We start from the raw sequence: 18,117 nt of genomic DNA, 5'->3' as shown, positions 1-18,117 counted from the left end.
AAAAACCCCTCGATGATCCTTGTTTAGATCCCAAAGGATGAAAAACCCTCATCTGCTCTCAGCAGTTTTGGGGACAGATGGGCTTAGGGGTATTTAGCATGCACTTTTCTTATGATGTCTTCCAGCACTGGCCTGTTTGTTATATGAAAACTCTGGATTCCTTGTTTGCTCCTGGGAGGAGAGGAGGGCGATTTTTTTCAGCTTTACGTCCTTAAAATCATCTTATGTTGGCAAACCATTTGGTAGCAGGTGGATAAAGATGGAAATAGCATCTCTCTAGAGAACATCTGACTAAGAATCTAAAAATGCTCTATACACGTTGCAACAGGCTGTACCCAGCTCACTACAAGATGAATTCTGGAAGCAGATAAAATTACTTTGTCAAGTTATCTCGGCAGCCATTCCAGGCTACATCGGCAAGTACGAGCAGGGGCAGCTTAGCTCCCTCCCTACCAACTCACGTTCAGGGAGTTGCATGGTGAGCCCTGTCAGGGAGCTCATCCAGCCAAAAAAATCAGCTTTTTGTGCTGAGCTTATTCTTCCGCTGGCTCAGCTCCCCGAATGAGCCTGCCACATGCTGCACAGAGGCTTTTTTTTCTGGTGCAAGAAAAGAAGTAGAAGAAATATTATGTTGGGGATAGTGACAGGAGCTGCATCTGTTAGTGGCAACGACAGCTTATGCTGCCTTGAAGCACTTGGGAACATTCCCCTGTCCACACCAAAACACAAGCTCCAAGCAGCAGAAAGTTAATGTGGATGAAAATAAGATACAGAGAGTCTGCCCAACCCATATTCAACTCCACAGGTGGACGCTTTTGGAGGAAGACTGGACACAAATAATGGAGCTCAGTAGCTATTCTGAGAACATTATGCATTTATCAAGCTCAACAAAATGCTTATTTATTTGAGAAGGCTTTGCCTGAACTGGAACGACAGCAGGGATCGGGCCTGGCGAAGACGATGCCCTGCCAGCTTGCTCGGGTCTTCCGATGGTGATAGGGAGAGCTCTGCTACAGAGCCAACGTATTTCACGCAAAACAGTTTATCACTCAGCAGGGGGAAGGAAATTATTTTCCTTCCCACTTTCAAAAGAGATAAAAGAAACAGCAAGGACCTTAGTTTTTAATTATAAACAACTCCCTTACCAATTTCCTTTCAGTAGCCTGGTAAAGCACCCCAGAGTCCTGGTAAAGCATGAGTCCCTGCAGGGTGAGTTGGGTCAGGGTAGCTGATGGGTTTTAGATGTAATTCTGAGGACCTACCCTTTTACTTTGGAATTGATATAAGTTTAATGTCTTTTCTTCTTCTACCTTGCCTCTAGCACCCACGGAAGTTTCACGTACAGACCACAGGTCTTTGTGCAAAAATCTGCATCATTTTCTGGAACAAGGCTCAGTCCTGCAGTCATGTCTGCTTGAAAAACGTGTCAGGCCAACAAAGAGTGGTGTAAAAGCAGAAATTTGGCTTTTCCAGCTGCTGAATCAGGGCTAAACTGGAAAAGGAGAAGGTCAGGGCAATTACCCACCTTGCATCCCAACAGACTGGGAGGAGAATCCAAGTGGACCATTACAGCTTCCATTATAGTGGACCATTATATGTTAATATAATGGATAGATACTTGAAAAATAAATGTACGTTGAGGGTATCAAAGCTGTTGACAATTTTTTAACAGTTGTTTGTAACAGCTTCCCTGGGTACCCGTCCCTGGGCCATTTCCCGTTATCTTATGAAAACTCCCAAAGAGAAAACTCATTTTTAATATCTCTTTTCAAGAAAGACCTTGCAACCAGCCATATAGAAGAGGATTAAAAGGAAGGCAGATCACTTTAGAAAAATAAACACCCCACAAAGATTATAAAGACATTAGGAAAAATGTTTACTTTAAACTACCAGAGTCGGTCAATTTAAACATCGTTAAACCAATTTAAACACTGTGAAGCCATTAGCAAATTAAAGAAAATGAATTTAACAAAACCGCTTTGACTATCTCTGACTCCCCACACGAGTGAATAAAGCACATTCTTCCTCCAGCCCAATGCATCCTCACTGGTGTTTCTTACCCAATATAAAATATGCAGTAACATGGCAACTGAGATTTTTAAAACCTGGCTTTACACGAACACTCTTCCGTCCGTGCTTAAATCTATGGAGACAAATAGGCTGTACACTTAAAGGCAAAACCAATTTTCTAAATTTGTCCAAATACCAGGTATGACATTGCCACTGGCTGTACTCACAATTCCTTGTGCTCAAAAAAATGAAACCGAGCTGGAAAACACGGCCTCATTCATTTTCTTTTAAAGTGATGTACTCTTTGCAATTAGGTGTACTAATCAGAATACACATTATAATACTCAAGAGGTTTCCTTTAAATTAACCATTAAAGATAGAGTTCTCAGGAGAGACGAAAAATATAGAAAAAATTATCAGGGCGAGAAGAGGTAAGAAGCAGAACAATTTAGGACTCTGCCTGGTAATTACAACTCAAGAAAAACACCCATACACGAAACCAGAGAGGTATTCATGAACAAGCTGGTTGTTTACCACTTCCCAGTGCCTCCCATTCAAAGAGCCCAAGAGCTCCCTCGCTAGAGTTTTACATGCTAAATACGAATTAAAAATCAGGGAAGCTAGAGCAGGTTGCTCAAAGCCTCATGCAACCTGACCTTGGATGTTCCCAGGGATGGGGCATCTCCCACCTCGCTGGGTAACCCATGTCAGTGCCTCACCACCCTCGGCACAAAAAAGCTCTTCCTTATATCCAGTCTGAAACTTCATTACATCCCTGTTGATCCTCCTGGGTGCTGCAATGTCAATGTGGAACACCAAAGCCATCCTAAATTCACACTCACCATTGCTGTACAGTCACATCACCATGCAGAAAGCTGAATACATTTATTAGCCCCAAAAAGCAGGGGCAAGAGGACGCTACTGTCCCTGCAAATGCACCCCCCACCACCTCCCTTCCTGAGAATTTTCCCTCAGGAGCGTTATACTTGGTTAGCAGTGAAGAGCCACTATTGCAAAAACCATCCTGCAAATATGCCCAGTGAAACACTCTCTATTGGTAATGGTTTGCCATCATTATACATCAAAAAACTGATAAACTGGCTTCCTGCGTGCTTGATGTATGGATAAATGGATGCACAGATCCCTGAACCAAGGTGAGTAATTAAGCATGACCTAGCACACCAGTCACTCACGATAAACGCGGTGTAATATATGCATATATCGATGTGCTCAAGGTCTAGCAGAGGCTTCTAAACACCTTTTTTGTGATAAGGACCAGAAGTGAAAGCTTTTTTCTAACACGCTGGTCTTGCGCCAAAGATTTTTTCGACCACAGTCCTTGTTTTTCAGAAGTTGGTAAGCCTGCTGCATACAAAAATTACCTCCTCTCTGCCACTCTTGCCATCAGTCTTAGTCCAGAAGCATCACATCCCCAACCCCCTGCAAGCAGGGGGCTTGCAGCTACTGCTGTCTATGCAGGCAATCAAGCTCTCCTTCTGAAGGGTTTATTATCCAGGAATTTACTAACACACACTGTGATCACATTTGGCCAACATAGGGAATGGATCATTAGGCATCGTTACATACAAACGGGAAGGTACAGGAGGGACATTAAAAATAATCCAGACCTTCCGAAGGGATCTGATACTTCCTAACAGCTTATTTTTCCTCTCAAGAGATTAAAGCTCAAGATAATTGAGAATTTTGCTGCTTCCAGGCTACGCTTCTTTCTTGTATGCTTGTCTCGGCAGTCCACAAAGGGAATCCACAGAGACATTGCCCTGCTCAGCAATGCAGAGCCTTCAATCAAACAGAGTGTCCAAACCCCCCCGGCTACCCCGATGCGTACAAAGCATGCCACGAGAAGATCTGAGACACAGAACCAACTGGAAAGTGTAATTTTTTCTGCAGACAAGAAAGAGTCAGGCGGCCTGCCTAGCCAGATAAGAAGTAACCTGAACATACGCTTTATGACAAAGAAGAAAGCCCTCACAAATGCTGGCACGCAGACCATCGAGGCACGAATGGGAATTGGAAACCTTTCTGACAGGCACGAAGTTTCGCTGCTCTGTTCCCTCCCCATGCACCCCTCTGGGTCCCCTGGGTCAAGAGCCAATTCCACTGCATTACCCTCAGCTGACAAACCCCAGCACACACTTGCCGTTATCTTCCTACATCCTTCAAAACCTCACCTTTAATTTATTTCACATAAGGATTCGTGGCACACTGAGTTAGTAAAGCTTGGATTAGTCCACAGACTACAGGGTGGCACTTAATGGGTCCTCAACCAGGAGGTGGCTTGTGATGCTTCTTCCAGAGCCTGGCAAGACGACAAGGAGCATCTCTCTTCTAGCAGGGCAAAAGCCAGGTTTGTGAGCAGGTTTCCTCATGTAAACAGATAGAAATGGCCTTGGGCAGCATGGACAGGTGGGAGCTTGCTTTTTGTTTTTTTTCAAGGAAAAAAAAAAAAAAAAAAAGAGCAGGGTCATCAAAAAGGCAAGACACCCGGTCAGGCAAAAATCTTTTCACCCACATTCTTCTGTTACAAAATTAGAAATAGAATTTCATTTCCTTACAGATAACATACAAGAAAACTTCAGGAAGGGTTATGATTTTCTTAGAAAAAAACCCAAGAAACAGGAATATATTTTTCAGCAGCATCTTTCAGACCTCAAAGGCACATGAAGACATCATGCAAAGTTGCAGCAAAGGCAGGAACAGGCGCTGTGGCTGCAGCAATACCGCCCAAAGAAATAGTTTAGACTTTTAATCCACCCCAAGCCTTTGGCTTCAGTAAACATTGCCGTACAACTTGGGTTTCCATTCTCAAAGCGTAACCAGCAGGAAGCAGAGTAGCTGTTGTGTTCCTCCAACAGAAATACCGGGTGGCCCTCTTTGGGCAGGAATAAAGGCATTCTGAAGACCTAAAACCAGCTAAAATAATCATCCTTCCATTTAAGTCAGCATATTTTACTCTTCTGTAATTAAAATTTTGGCATGGCTATGCTTTGTGCCTCATGAAGGGAGGTTAGGAATACTGAACAACCAAAACTTCACCAGATATTCAGTGCTGCTGATTTAGCCCAATGAAGTGGAACTTCTTGCAGACTCATACAGGCCTTGACAAATGCTGCGACACATAAAAAATGGTTCAAACATGATTTTCTTCCCTGCCAAACTAGAACGGTCTAGAACCGAGCCACAAGAATTCAGATCTTCCATCGAGCTGACAAAATTAACGATGCACTGACACAACCAGTCCCCAAACTGCAACAAGAACTGGGCCGCCCATCAATTTATAGCTGATGCTAAGCTGTCAAGCAAAATACTCCTGGGAAGTTCACTACAAAATCCTTTCTTCCATAAAACACACCCACAAATGCTATATCCATGGAGCATATAACCATGGTTATCGTTAAAGCAATCTAAAATATAGGACAGTATTGATTCCACTGCACCTTGCAGTTGCAAGGTTTAATTTTGGCTTCCCACTTTGCAGTAAGCCCTCTTCCTCAGAACTGATCGGTTACGTTTTGGTCAGATGCAGGACAGTTCAAAAAAATGGAAGCAAACTAAGTAATTCTCCAGAGTTCTGGCAATTTCAAGCTACAAATTTCTCCTAGAAATCATGTGTGGCAATTTTGTAACCAAAGCCCAGGAAGTGAGAGAAATTAATTTATCAGCCTCCTCCAGGCGAAATCTCGTACACAGAACTAACATTTGGCAGACGGAAAACGTTTCCAACATTACAAATAAAATAATTTTTTTGTAGCTAACTTTCCAAGAGTACTGAATAACCCAGCCGTCCCTCGGATCAGACCTACCCCTCTACAGAAAGAGCAGGCAGCAAGCTACAGCAGTGGCCGCGGGGAAGGCAGGGGGGAAGGGTTCTTTAATCAAAAAGCTGCCAATAAAGAAATCCATGTTAAACGTCTTTAGTGGCAGCTCTTTTCCTTGTAACTAATTCCGTCTCAGCTCCACAGCTGGATCTAAATGCCTTTGGCTCTCCTAAGTGTTTAATTCAAGCGTTTCACAAACTGCAATCAGTAAAGAGATTCCCAATGACTTCCATCAGTTTTGGAACAAGCTTATACCGCGTGCATACCTAACGCTCGTAGCAATACCCTGTACTTAGAAATTTATCCTCCACAGATTGGGAAACACTTTATCTGGCTGTTAAAAGCTTTAATCTACAAAATTACAGAAATTAGTTTATTTACACAAGGGGATACACAGGGAATAAACACTTTGTTCAAGGTCACAGATGGAGTAAGTGCCAAGAGGAGCATTAGAAAACAGACCCACTGTGTTGCCCGTCTTCAGCACAAGCCAAGTACATTAAAAAGAAAAAAGTATTTTCATCTTTCTTCAGTTTTACATGGCTTAGAGATAATTAAGAGGTAAATAAAATGAAAGCAACCTTGAGAGGATCAGAAATCTTTATGCCTGCCACCAGCAGAGAGGCGGTTTTATGCTGGAATTTTTTTTGCTTTGTTATCTTGCTGCGTCTAATAATTCAGCAAGTTTAAGCAAGGCAGCTTCTTGACAGGCTCCTGCTAATGTGTCCGCTGGACCCCTAGCAGATGCAAAGTGGCAGGCACTCAGCAGCAGTCAGCTTTGCTGAGGTGGTATAAATAGCCCTGAATTTTTCCTTTTGGATGTCGGATGTTCCATGTACATTAACTCAGGAGCATCCTTCCTCAACTGATCAGAACTGACCTTGAAAGTAATTACTGCTTTATTTTGTGCTGAAGAATTACGTGGAGCACCTCATCACCCCTCCCTCCCCCCGATTCGTCTCGCCATTTTCCCCGGTCACCAGCTGTTACAGGACATAGGGGACCACCGACTTTTCTAACACTTTTTGGCCATGTACAAGGCTGCAGCAGTTAGCTGTGTAGGTCCAGAGGCAGACACCACACCTGAAACCCACACCGAACGCACAGTGAAGCAATGCTCGCATTTTGCCCGAGGACTGACATCAATTCTATTGCTGCTTTTCTTGATGTAGGGCTTGACGGGCTTAATCACAGCACTGGTATTTTCAACTTCTGCTTCTTTTGATCATCCGAAGCATTTAGTATTGTGTATGAAGAAAGAAATCCAAACAAAATCTCCCATCCCCACCTCAAATTCAAATCAACCTCCACCTTCCCCATCCAAAAAAAGAACCCCTAGAAAACAGATTAAAGAAAACCAGAAGTCAAAGTGTCTAGTTACTCTGCCAAAGTTAGTTGTAAATATTCTGAAAATCAAGGCTACATAGTAATGCAATGCACAGAAAAATCCCCCTGGCAGTAAAAGAAACAATGAAGATGAAGGCATACGTCTCCGTGCATGGAATTTGCTTTTCATCTAGGGATCTCACTGTGTTGTACCAAAATTTATTCATCAACTCCACTACACTCCATGAATTCCAACTTTGCAGTTTCTGTGCTCTAAGACTTGGACCAGAAAGACTGGTAACTGCAACCTATCTTGCAAATGTAAGGCTTAAATGCATTTTAAAATAAAAATTCTGTGTTTCCACCACTGCACTGCCACAGGACACCAATAACCTACACTGTGCTTGTCCACAATAAGCAATGGAAAACAATAATCTCCACACTAAAAAAATAATGAAAGTAACTTTAGATTAATGGCAACTAATTTGATATATCTACAGACAAAGCTCTAACCCCCCACAAGAAGCTAGAATTAACTGCACTTCTACTTCTGCCCATCTGGAATCGGGTGAGAGGGGCAGGCAGAGGATGCCATCCCTGTGATCTTCTGAGCACCTCACCAACTCTGTGAAGGATCCAGGGAAGATGCATGAAATGAAGAAGAGCAATTCCTTACTGCCCTCAACACTGGCGGCTACTTAGCAAGAACTGCAGCTCCACTGCCTTCCGTGGGCATTATCAGACCTAGCAGCAATGGAAGAGAACAGCAGCATCTGGCTTGAAGCCTCTCATTTGATGAGCGAATTTCATACTTCAAGTGAAAGGCAGAGGTGGGTGCTTATGATTAAAAAGGTAAACTTGAAAAATTCCATTGAACAACTGGTTACTGCAGCCTCATGGCTTTTAACCTGAAACCTATTTGCTTTGAAATACAGGCTCAAAGTCTGAAACTTGTCACACGCTTACGTACCAACCTTGGCATTTATCACACAAGTCAAAAAAGGATTCTTCAGGTTTAACAAATCACTGAAGAAAGCTGGAATCAGTCACAAATCATAAGGAACAGAGCATGAAAGTGTCTCCCACTGCTCTCTGGAGGTTCTCACTGTGCTGTCATAGTGTCACCTTGTGCCTTTAGGATATAAACTCAGAGCTAATGAGACAGAAGCAAAGGTCATCCTTCCCAAGATGGGATTTCTTAAAGACAAGTTCAATCTGTCAAACCTTTTTCAAAAATATAAGCTGTGTACCTATATAGGACTAGTTAACCCCATCTTGTGCGCCTAGTCATTACGCCACAAGAAACACGCGCTTGCTACTGTATATAAGAAATATCGTACTTTTAGAAATTGCACCTTTAAACAGTCTTCCATTGAAGATTTCTTAATGGACCCAACGAGAAGTGGCTGCACTGAAGCACTCATTCGTCTCCTGATTTTTCACTTCATGCTTTCAGCACGCTGCACTTGTGCAAGTTGCTTTTCTAGGGCCTAGTTCTAGTCAGTTGGACTCCTAAAATCCTTGATTTAAAGTGATTAAACAACGCCCAATTTCAAACCAATGCTTGAGTACTTTTAAAAAAATGCTGCTTTATACTGACGTCTACTTGACTTTTTAGTGGAGTTCTTCAGGATGTTGCACACAGAAAAAAGGGTTTAATGCTCCGAAGCAAATATTAACACATTAGGTAGCATTCGCGTGGAAACTGTTTCAAAGCCAAGAAATTAAGAAAAGAATGCAAGGTGAGAAGCAACTGATTAACAGTTTTGTGAAAATCGTGTATGTTGAATTAAACTGGCTTATCATTTTCTCTCCCTTCTGAACTATTAATGCCTTTCACGCTGCTGCCTAGCATGCTGACTTACGCATCTAGCAGAAAAGGCAGAGTTCCCCAGATAAGCTTCCCTGGGTATCACCTACCCTTTGAAACACTTGTACTCCATCAAGCAAGGATCTGGGAGCATTAATCGTCAAGGCATACAGAGTACGGCTCTTAGACGGTGCGCTTCCTACAGCTCAGATACTGCAAATCTGAAGATAACCAAACCCAGTACGAGCGCATTCAGGGTTTCCCTTCTTTACACGCCTATTTTCAGAAAATGAATAACCTCCAGCATTGCAGATAAATGCATTTAAGAAAATAATTGAAAGACTTACGGGCAGTGTTTCACGATGCTTCCATGACTTCATGCAATAGCTTGTGGTTTTATAACTAAGCTTAAGAATATGTACCCTGCAGGCTTGCGAGGCCTTCAATTACCTTAACAGAAATAATGAGCCTTGCACTTGGAAAACTAACGGCATTAATCATTTATCTTTCAGAATATATCCATCCCCACCACTAAAACGTACATATAAAGTGAATTTCTCCAAACAGTTCTACAGAGAGCATTTCAGTTGCCTGCTAGAGAAAATGCCAAACTGTTTTCTCATGCTTACTGCAATCCAGGTATGGAATCATAGAATCACAGGATCGTTTAGGTTGGAAAAGCCCTTTAAGATCATCAAGCCCAACCATTCCCCTAACCCTGCCATCCCACCACTAAACCCTGTCCCCAAGCACCTCGTCTGCCCGGCTTTTAAACACACCCAGGGTTGGGGACTCCACCACTTCCCTGGGCAGCCCCTTCCTGTGCTTGACAGCCCTTTCAGGGAAGAAACTTTTCCAAATGTCCCATCTAAACCTCCCCTGAATATGAATATAAGTGGGAAGGAAATGCAAACTTTCCGACCTATTCCTTCAAACTCACAGAATATTCATTTTAGATGCAGCCATTAAGAAGAACTGCTGATGTGTTTTTCACCTTTTTCCTTTGCAGCACCCAGTGAACACAAGTCCTTAACACACCCTCCAGCGTGTACTTACCCTTAGTTCAACTTCTTTGCCAAGTAAGTCGTACAGACTCGCTCCTTTGGAGGTAATTTCGGAAGCAAGCTGTCTAGCTGCCTTCAAGTCAGCAATCTGGAAACACAGCAACAGCACTGAATAGCAAAAGAGAATCCCCCATGTCACAAAGAAAACCCACGACAGGTTTTTCCCATTTTGATGTTCAAATTACATAGGAGGTCAGCACAGTGGCCAAAACCCTACTACATTATTGAAGATGATGTCCACTGGAGTCTGAGTGCAAACTCCTCCTGTTGCAAGGTTAGTAGGTAGAAAATAGTCTTTATTGCAGCCTGCTGCAACACCTCTACAATTTCAACAGCAGTCCAAACCAAAGATAACCAATTTTGTGCCACTGTTGCCTTTTATTATGCTTCTGGTTGAGAATTCACAGAGTTTAAAAGAAATCATAGCATATAACCTCAACTACAGAAAATACGAGTTAAAACCATACCCGCTCCCTTGCGAGAACATTCTCTACTTCAGTTTCAGATAGAAAATGGGTTTGTTCTTCATGAGTCAACACAAAACCCCTGCCCAAAACAAGAGTACAAGTTTTCCTTACTTTTGAGCCAAGATCAAACTTGAACTTGCTGCTGTCTTCCTCACTCACATCTGCACGTTCCACTCCCTTGGTATTCATAGCACCGTAAAGCACAGAGGTGACCTTTAGCAGCTCCTTCACTGCATAGCCATCTGCCTGGTAAAGCTTCTTAGTGTTGAGCTTTATGTGAGCTTTGGTAGCCTTTGGGAAGAAAGAATGAATTCATCGTGTCACAAAGAACAAAATCCTCGTTTACCTCTTCACACTTCACTCAAAAGCTCTTTTTGGGGGCACCAGGCTCTGCTTTACAGAAATAAATCTTCCTGTTTAGAAACACAAGTTTGCCTCACGGTATTACTGATGTTTCTAGAAGAATTTTTTTCTGAATCATGTGCACGTTCTGCACATCAGAACATAATTGCCAGAATGAAAAAAACTCAAACTATCTGTTAATTCTTCCCTGCATGAAGATCAGCAAAAACCCTGTGCACCACTTAAATTCAAATTAAGTTTAAGTGGAATGTAAGTGCTGCCCAGGTCTTGTGATGATGCTGCGGAGAGGTAAATTTCACCCTTAACGAGTTACAAGAATAAGATCGATTATCTTAATTTAACCGTCTTCTCTTCCAGCAGTACCTTCAGAATATTTTGTATCTCTCAAATTTTTCCCTGCTATGATATTAGTGATTTTATTCCCTCGTCTTCCATGTCTGAAAAGTACAGACAGATCAGCAAGGAAAAAACATTTAAAAGTGTAACATCATCTTTTTGTACTTCAAAATAATACAAGGTAAAAAAGAGCATAATAGAAATGACACATCTGTCACAGAAAGGACACAAATGTTGTTCTTGAAATTCCTGACAAGATTATATTATAAATGAACAGCTACAAGAAGCCAACACCAAACTTCAGGCAAAACTCTGAGGCAGCCTTCCTGATGGCACGGCTAAACAAACAAGCAAAGAAAAATTGATCACCGGTTATGAATACAACAACTAAGCATCCAAATGACTTAACATCGTCTTTTTAGTATCTTTTAAAGATGAAACTTCTGCTAACATGTTTATCCTTTGGGAATACTGTGTGGCAGAAAGAATCCACCCACGATTCTCACATGTTATTACACACATCAGCAATTCACCCCCCCTAGGGCTCCAACAGCGCAAGACCTTCAATCTAGGGTAAAAGATTCCAGCATTAAAATGGTTGGTAAAAGTTTTGCCTGCTCTGCATTGAGCTTCGCTCAATAACTGACTGCAAGAAAATTCCCTGTGAAACTGAAGAGATAAAGGACCACATCTCAAACCATGGATTTAGCTCCGACTTTTCAAATAACAAAGGAAAAAGCAAATAGTTGTTGCCCCATATTTCTTCGTATGCATCTTGTCAAACTTCGTAACTCTACCATCAGATTTCCATTTCCAAGAAACGTTTACCTCTTGCCTCTCTCATCCCAAAATCTCAACCCAGCAGAGGAAGCTGACTCTTCATCTGCCTCCTGCCAGCAGCAGCTTCCAGAACGGGTTACTGATGTTGTACACCCTGAGCCGGGGGAATATGAGACTTATGCTAAAAAAACCCAAACCCTAATCGCTTTCAAAAATTTTGACAAGCATGACCTCAAATGAGCCCATACACAAAGTGGAAAGCCAGATCTGTTCTCCTTCCTTCCCTGTCAGTAGAAGGAATCTAAAAAAATAATCATAGAAACTGTAGGTATTAAATCTTAAGAGAAGAGGGTCATTAAATTGACAGAATCTGTTAAACATCCCCTACACAAAGACGATTAATGCACCACTTCATAAAGGATGTTGTTAAAGGCAGGAATTCCAATTTTGGTTCCATTCAACCCCAAGTGAGAAAAATCAATGTCTAGTAAAAGGAAAAAAAAAATATTTCTTCACTCAAAGACTACTTAAAAAGAGGAACAAATACACAGACAAGTACATTTATTTTTAAGATGGGCATAATGGCATTGCTTGCTCAGGACGGTAACCTTCACATTTGGAAAGCTTGAGAGAGTCACCTATTTTATCACAACTCTAAATAGTTTTAAAGTATCATTAAAAATCTCCTCCATTTATTCTGAAGATCAGATTATAACAATGCAATCGAAAAAAGAAATAGAAATACACTGCAAGAATGGCATCGACAGCCAGAAAGTTCACTTTGCTTTAAACCTGCTTTTTTGTTATCATGGAGCCAAATTTTGACAGCGCCATGGAAATGCAAAAACAGCCCAGGGAAGAACCAGAACCCCCCGCTGTGCGCTCCAGCCATTCGGCTGCAGAGTCATGGTCTTTGGCCTGTCTAGCCCAAACATTCTGCATTCTTTCCTGTACAACGGCACGTTCTTGATAGGAAGAATGAGGATTGCTCTCATCTCTCTGTCTTGTTTAATACATAGGATAGTCTCCTGGGTACTGAAGTAGCGGCTCTAAACCTCCACAGGCTGAAATGGGAATTGAACACATGAGACTTTCCGGAATGCACTTGGGAAGATCATTAGCAGACATCGCTTCAACTGCTTCTCCCATCACTTTTCAAAAAGCAAGTATGTCTGCCTTTTGCAAAAGGTTTGATGCCTTCGTTCGCTAAGGATGTTTTCATGAATGCATTTCTATGAGAATAAACTCATCAGAGGCTTTTTGTTGCACTCTACCTCAAATTTGGATGCAAGTGGGCTTGAGTAGGAGCCACCTTTTGAGCCACACAGAGCAGGGCAGTTCTAGGTGGGCAAATGATTAAAAATAACTCACAAGACAACACTGCAGACACTTCAGGCACTTTTGGGTCCAAAAAGGAGACATTTGGTAAGTTCTCAAACTACCAGGAACACAGCATGCTACATAATTTGTGTAAAAAATTAACACATCTTTACTCCTTGTACAGTAAAGGAGACCAATACTCTAGTTGTATTTCATGATTAATCTATCCTGATACTCTCTTTGAGACAAATCTGCCTCCATCAAATCTCACATCTGGCTAGGATGCATAAAGCTGTTAGCTACTGGAGAAGATAACTGTGGATCCCGTGGACAGTGAATTATGGAACCTCTAAAGGCTTTTCTCATTCTGAAAATGCTGAAAACCTACAATAATCCCCGTATTATCTTGTAACATTAACTGAGACTGAGTACAGGATGATTAAAGAAATTGCCATTCATTTCATTTTCTGAATTATATTATATAATTCTTCAAACCCCTTGGGATTTCTTACATGAAATCAGCCATCAAAAGGACAATGTATGTATAACATTGTTTCTGCTTCCATGCTTGTCCTTTGGAAACATGCTTGTCCTTTGGAAACATGCTTGTCCTTTGGAAACATGCTTGTCCTTTGGAGGGGGGAAGTCCCTCCCAATAAAATAGATCTGTTCACTACCTCTTAGCATGCTCTGGGGCTCCAAAGTGCAGTCTGGTATGTATGGAAGCGTATCATGGTCTGAACATCACAGTAAAATTAAGAAAACTTGTGGTGGACATCATCACAAATCAGAAGGGAAAAGCTGGCTTCATAATGTCATTTTAATATATTTTAAGAATTCAAAAAAGTATTAAAAGAAATTAATCTTTGATATTAGCATGAAGACTTCCATTGCTTCCAGACCCACCCACAGCCCCATTAAGTTTTTTCCACCTGCTTAAGAGCGCTCTGTAAGTGTGTCGTAACAGCAAAGGCTCACGCTGCACCAAAATAACAAGAGTTATATTGGAAGGACAATGTTATTTTATTCCACAAGACTAAAAAAGTTGGTAGCCCAATTCAAGTATGCTCATGCATAACACGATAAAAGATTTGATCTGAGAAAAATATGGCTCTGCCTAGTAAGTGAGAAGGCTCGTACAAGAGAATACTGATATATGATTCTATCAGATATGATTCTTTATTATCATGAAAACATCAGAAGTTATGACTATTCAAAGCACGCAAAAGAAACAGGCATCCAAAGTTAGCAATAAATATGATGGGATCTCTTCTGAACCCATTTAAGCAGCTTCAAAAAATTTCCTATCTACAGCTCTCTCTTCCACCACTACCTTTTTATAAATACGAAGCAATAGGGATGGATATTGTTTTAGCAATAAGATGTTTAGACCCCAATTCTGTAGAGACGTACATAACTCTACTTGATTTCAGTAACAGCCCACCCTGGCCTGTCCAAGTTTATAACAGCACAAGACATACAATACAGTGCAAAGATACAATATATACTCAGCCACCCGTTGCAAGGAAAACATAAGGGGTTGAGAGAGAAAGCATTAAAGTTAATACGGAACCAGTATTGCAATGTGCTTAAGCACGACTTCTTAGGTAGGCTTACCATGAACTGAGCCACCGCCTTAATGAAGAAAACCCGGTCCTGTTCTGTCTCCACATCAGGAGGAATATCAGTCTGAGGTTCATACCTGTGGAAAGAAGCACGTGTAGATTCTGACAAGAAATACATGTACAGTAGTAAAGAGACTGCTTCATTTGTGAGGCAAAAATCAAACAGAACAAGCACGCACGTAGACTGGAACATAAGTCTTCAGCTCGTGCTGCAGACTGGGGCACCCAGACCCTGGAACGCACGCAGTGGGTTTGCGTACAGACTGCCAAAGCTGTAAAACCCGAGACGCTTCTCCAGAAGGAACTGTTACCGTGGGATCCCAAACACACCTTTTCAGCCAGTTCCGCAAAGGAGCAGAACTTTGGTGGCCCAATCAAGTCTGTGAAATACTTCTTTTCAGAAGTAATTTACTACTTCCATAGCAAGCTGCTTATATAAATCAAACTCAACTTAATCACGTGTGGCTTCACAATTTAAAACACCAGGCATACAACTGAGTGAATGCTCCCAGTCTTTCCCAGGTACCTTGAAATGACTTGTACTAGGTTACTACTGTTGGCAATAACAAAACCAGCCACCTTTAAAATGTTATGACACAAGAAAAGTTCACGCTCACACATCATTTCAAACATGTTACTTCCAAAAATAAATGAAACTGATGAGAAAGCAAATTGGAAGATGGTGAAACGCTTTAAAAAACCACTAGTAAAATGCAGAAACATCTAGGAGTCACCAGCCTCCAGGAACCAGGCAAGAAAAAAAAAAAAAGTAAATTCCCAGTCTCATGAAAAGCCTTGAGATTTTCATCACTCAGATACCTTCGCTTTCAAATCATGTTTGAAATTACAAGCAAGGGACATGCAAAGTAGCCTCTGCTTTAAAATGTACTTAAAAGGCTTCTAGAAGCTGGAAAAGCTGTCTGCCCGTGTCAGGTGTAATCCTGACCCAGAACAGAAAAGGATGCCAGTGTTCAGCTGCTGTTTGGTCTGAACACGAAGCCCTTCACTATTTGGCACATGGTTCCCAGTAATCTTATACCACAGAAGTTTAAGCTTTTAAAAGTGTTTGGGTTCATTAGAGAAATGTATTTTTAAAACAATATTTTTAGTTTCTTTCAGTTAGTCTGTTATTTTATTGTTCCATACTTGGGAAGGGCTCTGGTTCATGTTTTTACATGAGTTGAAAACGACCAGAAAGTTAGACCGTTGGCGTAACAGCAGTATTTTAAAGACTATTTAGGTCACTTAGTCCAAGTAACTTGGAATGGCTGTAAGTATTTCCCTGTTTTATTACAATTGCAACAGTGTTCAGCAGATTTCTAACAAACAGCTTGGTAATTAAACTTAATGGATACTAATTATGACTCTAGGCCAAAAAATAGCAATCGGGCAAACGGGTCACTGTCATATTTTCAATCATAATATTCTACCTGATGAGGAGCTTAAAAAACTTAAGTTTATTTTTTCACTTACATAGGAGAAAGAAGATTATGTATAATTGAGATTAGCACCTCAAGTTTCATGAATATTGAACCAAAGTCCGTCAACAGGTTAAGCAGGTGTACAACTACAACTGGATAGTAGTAGACCGGTACTGTAGCATTATTTTTTAAACACGGCATGGAGGCCAGACACCAGCAGGTTGAACCAGTAACAGGTATAGCAACAAGGTAAGAACTAACTGTATCTTGGCAAGTTCTCACTATGTATCACCCTGTTTGGGGTACAAGGGCAGGTACAGGCAGAATGGTAATGGAGCTTTGTAGAATGTGTGAAAGAGATACGGCTACTTCGGAATAAGAAGGACATGGAACTGTTGGAGTGGGTCCAGAGGGCTACTAAAATGATCCGTGGGCTGGAGCACCTCTCTTATGAGGACAGGCTGAGGGGAGTTGGGCTTGTTCAGCCTGGAGAAGAGAAGGCTGTGTGTAGACCTGATTGCAGCCGTTCAGGGCTTAAAGGGAGCCCAGAGGAAAGATGGGGAAAATCTTTTTAGCAGGGCCAGCTGTGACAGGACAAGGGGGGATGGTTTTAAACTAAACCAGGGTAGGTTTAGACTGGATCTAAGGAAGAAATTCTTTACACTGAGGGTGGTGAACACTGGAACGGGTTGCCCAGAGAGGGGGTGGAGGCCCCATCCCTGGGAACATTCCAGACCAGGTTGGACGGGGCTGTGAGCAACCTGCTGTGGTTCAAGGTGTCCCTGCTCCTGCAGGGGGGTTGGGCTGGGTGACCTCTAGGGGTCCCTTCCAACCCAAAACATTCTATGATTCTAAGTACGTCCACCTTTGGGATGCAACCTCTGCCAGGACTGAGGTGTTGTATTTTCTTCTTCAGCTACTAAACCACTTCAGTTGTTGCTGTTGTATAATTAAACTAAAAACCCGCAAACTTAACTACCACATTTTCTATCCGATAATTAGAAGAGTAGACCTTAAAAGAAAGACTAAATACCACTACTTCCCTCTTTAAAGTCAATATGGTTTCACAGCAAAACGTCAGCTCCAAACACACGTTTCACACCCCAGCACCAGCCCCAACATCTGGCAGCCGAATCACCAACCTTTTCACTAGCCAGAGAAGCACCTCGGAAACAAGCATGAAGTTTGGGGTGTGGAAATTCTCCATCGATATGAGTCGGGGGTACCCCAGCGCCCTCATCATCTCAGTAAAATCTGAAAAACAAGCAAGAGCGGGGATTCTGTCTTACGTATCCAGCACGGACACTACCAAGAACTCCGGCTCCCACAGCACGCTGTTTATTTAGAATATAACAGATATGCCCTGTTCAAAGTACTGTTTAACAAAAAAAAAATCCTGAATGGATTAATTAAAAAAAAAAAAAGTATCATTTCAACAGAAAGCAGGCTTGATTTAAAAGGCAACTTTTTAACAAGAGATTCAGGGGACAGAAACGATGATAAAGGAGCTTCTCCCTACAAAACACAGCCTTTAAGTGGAGTTATCTGTGGAGCGGGGGGATCACCCCGCGCAGGGGCTGAGCTACCCCAGCCCCCTGTGTTTATCACCCCCAGGTCAGGCGCAGCTTTGCCAGTCAGTGTAGGGCCAGACTCCAAGCCCGCTGCAAGGCCTTCCCCTGGCCCTCAGACGCCAGCCCCCCTGCGAAGGGAAACGGCAGCGCAAAACCTCACAAGGCCAAGCGGGACCCGCTCGGCT

At 42.0% G+C, this 18,117-nt stretch overlaps 1 protein-coding gene across 1 annotated transcript in view; it reads right to left on the bottom strand.

Moving 5' to 3' along the window:
• CLUAP1 (clusterin associated protein 1) overlaps window positions 1–18,117 on the bottom strand; it is a 57,402-nt gene that overhangs the window by 38,758 nt on the left and 527 nt on the right. The window contains exons 2-5 of the mRNA XM_009634029.2: window positions 17,504–17,615; window positions 14,933–15,017; window positions 10,628–10,807; window positions 10,042–10,137 (exon numbers count right to left, since the gene is read on the bottom strand). Of these exons, the coding sequence (XP_009632324.2) occupies window positions 10,042–10,137; window positions 10,628–10,807; window positions 14,933–15,017; window positions 17,504–17,615 (473 nt within the window). The remainder of the gene's footprint in view (window positions 1–10,041; window positions 10,138–10,627; window positions 10,808–14,932; window positions 15,018–17,503; window positions 17,616–18,117) is intronic.

The sequence above is a fragment of the Egretta garzetta genome, unplaced genomic scaffold, assembly GCF_000687185.1.
Source record: "Egretta garzetta isolate BGI_Z169 unplaced genomic scaffold, ASM68718v1 scaffold372, whole genome shotgun sequence".
NCBI lineage: Eukaryota > Metazoa > Chordata > Aves > Pelecaniformes > Ardeidae > Egretta > Egretta garzetta.
Note: the sequence above shows the minus strand (reverse complement) of the source record. Positions and strands in the feature narration are given on the sequence as shown.